General features: G+C 58.2%; 1 protein-coding gene across 1 annotated transcript in view; it reads right to left on the reverse strand.

Moving 5' to 3' along the window:
- Nucleotides 1-4,021, reverse strand: part of ICE1 (interactor of little elongation complex ELL subunit 1) — a 59,641-nt gene extending 55,620 nt beyond the window's left edge. Inside the window, exon 1 of the mRNA XM_061129357.1 lies at nucleotides 3,929-4,021. Within this exon, the coding sequence (XP_060985340.1) occupies nucleotides 3,929-4,012 (84 nt within the window). The 5' untranslated portion in view covers nucleotides 4,013-4,021. The remainder of the gene's footprint in view (nucleotides 1-3,928) is intronic.
- Nucleotides 4,022-6,000: the final 1,979 nt, after the last annotated feature.

The following is a 6,000-nucleotide window of genomic DNA, read 5'->3' on the forward strand; positions in this document are numbered from 1 at the left end:
TCAGGGTCAATCCCTGGTCAGGGAACTAAGATCCTGCAAGCCAGAGGCATGGCCAGAATAAGAGAGAGAGAGGAGGGCCGGGAGGGGTGAGACGGGGAGGAGGACGTGCAGCCCACGCAGAGCACTGCCCCATGGGGACAGAGCGCCGGCCTCCACGGGGCTCCGGACGGAGCCACGGCGCTGGCTCGGGGGCTCCTGCAGGCAGACACTCCTGATGTGCCCGGTAAACTTCTGCAAGCCCCAGGACCTCAGGGCATCAGAGCTCACAGCAGGGTGTGCTCTCGACAGACCCCCCTCTCTGAGACAACTGCAGCTGAGACACACACGTGCTGTGGTACTGCGCGATCCTGCAGAAGCCGCCTTTCCGCGGGGCCGACCGTGGGCCTGCTGACTGGCAAACGCCTGTCCTCAGCCCTCCTGATTTCCCACAAGCGACCTCTTTACCTCCGTCTGTCTGCTTCTCCTGGCTTCATGACTCTGTACCCGCCTTAGTGACCAGCAGACGTGGACAGAACACGCTCCTCCCCTCTCCCGCCCCCACCTCTCCCCAAGTAAGATTCTCACAGTGAACTCAGAGCCCATCCGACCTGGCCACTTCGCTTTTCCCCAGAGGGGACTGTGGCACCTGAAGGCGCCTGACTCCACAACCAGACGTGAACACAGCTGAAACCCCTCAGGGCTCCAGTCCACACTACCAGTGTCTGTCCCATCCCACGAACAAGGGTTCCCCTGAGCATAACCACACCCATCCCTCCGGTGCTACCCGTGGCTGTCTCTACGCTACACAGGCTGCGCTGAGTGTCAGTGAAGGAGACCACAACACCTAACTATTTATTTTATGATCCTGCCCCTTTTGGAAAAGGCCTGCAGACTCCTGTACGTAGAGACCGCACAGGACGACCCCTGCGGCTGCTGGCTGGCTTGAGAACCAACAGAAGAATGTGGCGTGGCAGAAAGGAGGGAAGTGCCCAGGAGGAGACTGCAACAGCCTCTGGGGCAGCGATCACAGGGGTTCACACGAGGGTGGAAGTGGTGGGGACAGGGAGAAACGGGGGGACCAGGAGGAGATGACAGTAAGCTGACGGAGTGGGTGCAGGGTGAGAGAAAAGTGAGGAACCAAGGGGGACATCGAGTTTCTGGCCAAGCCACCAGGAGGATGCAGTTGCTACCCTGAACGAAGACCAGCTCTTTGAAGGAGAATCGGACCCACGACTGGCCGGCGTTATTTACACTCATCGGCCTCCTACACAAAAGCCTCCTGTGACTCACTGTCCTTTCAGAAGAAGAGCCAACATCCTTACGACGGTCTCCAAGGGTGCCCACAGTCAGCCTCTCTTCTAACTTCATCAGATTCCACAGGTCATTGTGCCCCCCACCAAATCCATGCGCTGACATATAGTTAGCAACAGGACAGGCACCTGCAGGGTGGCTCTCTGCTGGGTCAACAGGTCATAACGGCACAGCCTTCAGGCTGCAATCTGTGCTCTTAGGAAGGAGACCCCAGAGCACTGCCAAGTGAGGGCCAGCAGGAAGGAATCACGAACCAGGAATGCCGCTCTCATCAGAGAGGAGATCCGCCAGTCCCTGGATCCTGGACTTCCCAGCCACTGTGACTGCGAGGAGTGAATCCCTGTCACTTATAAGTCACCCAACCAGGGCGGCCCCAAACCGACCAAGACCCCAGCGCGCACTCCACCCCAGCTACCATGCCTCCACCACGTCTTCCCAAGCACATGGGCGACTCTGGCCACCACAGCTGACCTCTCTGCCATCTGGGGTGCTCCTCTCCAAAGACGTCTACAGAGCTTATCCTCACCCTCTCTGCCCAAAGACAACCTCCCTGAGGCCTCCAGGACTCCCTACTTAAATTCTACCAGACACTGGCCCTTTCCTCAGCCTTTTATTCCCCTCCCTCCTTTCTCTGCTCAACTTATTTCCAACACATTTGTTACCTTCTCACCTAACCTGTTGACTGTCTCCTCCTCCGACCTCCTAACATAGAGGCTCTAAGAGATGAAGAATACTTGCCTTTTCACCCACTGCTGTAACTGCACTTCCTAAAACACAGCAGGGGATCAAAAAATATTTTCTGAGTGAATAAAGAGCCCAAAGAATAAATACAACTTACAAAAGATTCAAGAGAACTTCAATCATGGACCTGGGTTTTGAGGGAAAAGCAAAAGCACATTACGAATACCTCCATGAGACAACTCAGCTCAGACAGTGAGTTTTCCATTAGTTCCCCCTCTACTTCAGAGTGCCAGAGTAGGACTTTCTTCTCTCCCTCCCTGCTCCCAGCCCTTAAAATGTCTGGGATCAGCTCATAAATGATGCTGATAAAAAGACAAAACCCCAAACCCTCAGTTTCTCTGCCGGCCTCGGGGCCTACACTCCGTGGCTTCACAGAGCTCTGCCCCTGCACCAACTGAAGCTTCTCCAGCTCCTCAGACACCTCGCTCCTTTTCACCCCAAAATCCAATCACCTGTCAAACCCTCTACCTAGGAAGCTCCTCCCACACCTGTTCCAGTCTTGCTTCTCATCATTCACATGTCCGAATATCACCAGCTCAAGGACAACCTGCCCTCCAGGCAGCCCCAGTGGGGACAAAACCACCACTCCAATTCCTCCTTTATTTTCCTAACACTTCAAACCTTCTAAAGTCTTACGTGCACACATATACCTGATCTACAAAATGCTTAGTTCACTACTTTATTCACCACTAGCTCCCCAGTGCCCAGAACACTTGGTAGAATAGGACAGATGGTAAAGAATCCACCTGCCAAATGCAGGAGACGCAAATTCAATCCCTGGGTTGGGAAGATTCCCTGGAGAAGGAAATGGCAACCCCCTCCAGTATATTCCTGCCTGGAAAAAAAATCCCACGGACAGAGAGAGGAGCCTGGAGGACTATACATACAGCCCATGGAGTGGCAAAGAGTTGGAGGCGACAGAGCCACTGAGCACACAGGCGCACGCGGTGGACAGCCCCACTTCACCACTGAAAAATACTGACCAGCAGCAAAAAGAGACTCCTGACATCAGAGGGCCGCGAGAAGTCCAGCTGGAGAGGAGCACTCCGCAGGACATGAGGCAGACGCTGGCAGCGGCTCCTCTTCTGCCGGGGGCGCGCACACTTCACGCCACACTTCAGAGACCTGCAGTGCCCGCGTGCCTTCGGGGAACGAATGACCCTCCTGGCCAACCCGCAGGCCACATGAGCACCCGCCCCCACAAGCAAGAAATACGGAAGGACTGGCCTGCACAGTAAAAAAAAAAAAAAAAAACCACCACCTTCTTCTGGAAGAGATTAGCTTCCCTTGGCATTCTGGCCACCACTCATCTCTCTCGGAGTCAGCCTTGGGGGAAACATCGGGATTGGAGAAGGGAACCCTAGAGGGCCCCCCACCCCTCCACTTGCGCTGCACCTAGGAAATGAATCCCGGATTCTAAGCCTGAAGAACGCAGCGGGAAGTCGCTAAGACGTGTCCAACTGTTGTAAGCCCAGGAACTGTAGCCTGCCAGGGTCCTGTGTCCATGGCATCCTCCAGGCCAGAATACTGTAATGGGTAGCCTTTCCCTTCTCCAGGGGATCTTCTCGACCCAGGGATCGAACCCAGGTCTCCCGCATTGCAGGCGGATTCTTTACCAGCTGAGCCACCAGGGCAGTCCAAGAATACTGGAGTGGGTAGCCTTTCCCTCCTTCAGCGGATCTTCCCGACCCAGGAATCGAACCAGGGACTCTCTCCCCTGCATTGCAGGCGGATTCTTCACCAGCTGAACCACCAGGGAAGCCCTAGCCGTTCCCAATACTGGGAGGGGGAGGGGGAGGGGGGCTTCCGCCCTACCCCTGCCCCCACCCCCGCCCCGCGCCCCACACGGCCCGGCCCAGACCCTCCGCGCCCTCGGCCTGAGGGACAGACACCGCACCTGCTGCAGGGACGCGCAACCCTGACAGCGCGAGAGGTCCGCCGCCGTCCCCGGCGCCGCCGAGTGGGTCTCGCCCGGCATCATGGTGCCGCCGCCGGGCCCGCGGAGCCCGCGCGCCTCAGGGGCCGGCGGCCTCGGCCCCGTCCTGCTTCTGCTGACGCCGCCGGGGCCGCCCGGCCCTACCGGGCCGCTTCCCGCCGAGTCCGGGCGGGTCCATCCGTGCACCGAGGTCCCCGTGGAGCCTGGCGAACGGCTCTCCGAGCCAGAGCCACCTCAGGCGCTGGAGAGAGGGACGGTACACCCGGCGCGGCCCCCCGAGCGTGCGACACCGCCCAGCCAGGACCCCGCCCCGCCCCAGCTCGCCCCGCCCCCTCGCCGCGGTGCTGGGCTGCCCGCCGCGCCGCCTGAGGGAAAACGGGGAGCGGAGGCGCGCTGCGGCGGCGGGGGGACACGGCCCGAGGAAACGGCGCAGGGCGGACAGGCGTCGGACGGGCCCCTTCTTCCGCCGTGTAGGGTTTAGTCTTCCTTTGCCGGCTTGCTGTGTAGTCGGCTTTCCATAGACACCTAAAACCGTCGCCGAGGGGGAGGTGACCTGAGGTGACGTCACTGCAGGCGCCTCCCGGCCCTGAAGGACCCCGCACCCTGACGGGCCGGTGCACGAGTTTTAACTGGAGCGGCGCGCTCCGTCAGAGTGCGCCCGGGCCCAGGCGCAGACCGGGGGACTACATCTCCCGGCGGCCCCCGCGCGCCGGGCGGACCCCGAGCAGTTCTTCCGGCCGCCGCGGGCGTGCCTGAGGGGGTGGTTCGTCTCGTTCGTTGTTGTCATTGCCGCTGACCAGTTCTTCTTCCTAGACGTTTCTCTTCTCCGCAGCTCACCCGCCTTCCGTGTCCACTTGCCGTCCGGGCCCGCGCTCCTCGGCCTCTTTTTTTCCCCCTGCCAAGCACAGCACCTGGCCGAATCCTGGGCGACCCCGCCTCCCGCCAGTGGCCGGCTACTACCAAATCTTTTTAAAATCTCTTGAAAAGGGAAAAAAAGAGAAAATCTTCACTTTACAGCAATTCCCGGAGACGCTCAAGTCCTCATCCTCTTGTTTGAATCAAAGTTTTCTCGAATATCCGCTGCCACCAGAATCTTTTTGATAATCCCTGCTTGTTGCCATCGGTTACCTTGCTCGGAAGCCTCAGACGTCGCTTCTCGACGTCTGGTTAGGAAGTCCGAATTCTGAGCGTCCCATACAAGAACTGCATGCATTAAAGGAAGCGTCCCAGACCCTACCAGCTCCTTCCTAAATCTTCAGGATGGAAATTGCAACGGAACCCCGCCCCCCCCCCCCAACCTCGACCCCGGCCACTTCCAAGAAAGTAGTCTGTTTTCCTCTCCAAACACCGGCATCCCTGACCTTGCTTGTACACGCTCTGCGGTTGAAGCCGGCGGTGAAGTGCAAGGACAAGGTGTCCAGCAGTCGCCTAGATCGCCTGTCCTTGGCAGTGAAGACACGTCTGTACTCGTCCGAGAGGCTAGTGTGGGATGTGCAGAAAACAGGAGTAGGGTTAGAAGTGAAAGGAGAAGCGAGAAAGGGGAGAGGAGCCCCTGTGGTCCTGATGACTTTCCATGTCTGCCTTCCAACCTTGGCCAAACGAGTCTTAACAGTAACTTTTTACCTAAGGTTCCCCAAATGAGTGGTGTTTGTTTTATTTTTTTCCCCCCAGGGTTCGTTAGTCGGGGAGGCACCAGCTTATGCTCCAGCGTTGGCTCCCTCTGCACTGTCCACCCGCCCACACGACATCCCTACCCTTGCTGGAACTGGGAACTCAACTGCCGCCATCCCGTCCCCTTCACCTGCCTGGACGCCCTTCCTCCCAGCTTGGCATTCTGTAATCCTACTGTCCTTCCAGGCCGCCCGTTTTACACGACCACAATATATGTGCCCTGTTTTGTCCCCTTGTTGTTTACTTACTGTGTCATATCCTAACTCCTTTGTGACTCCATGGACTGTAGCCCACCGGGCTCCTCTGTCCATGGGGTTTCCCAGGCAAGAATACTGGAGTGCGTTGTCGTTTCCTTCTCCAGG

Source organism: Dama dama, chromosome 25 (assembly GCF_033118175.1).
Source record: "Dama dama isolate Ldn47 chromosome 25, ASM3311817v1, whole genome shotgun sequence".
Taxonomy (NCBI): domain Eukaryota; kingdom Metazoa; phylum Chordata; class Mammalia; order Artiodactyla; family Cervidae; genus Dama; species Dama dama.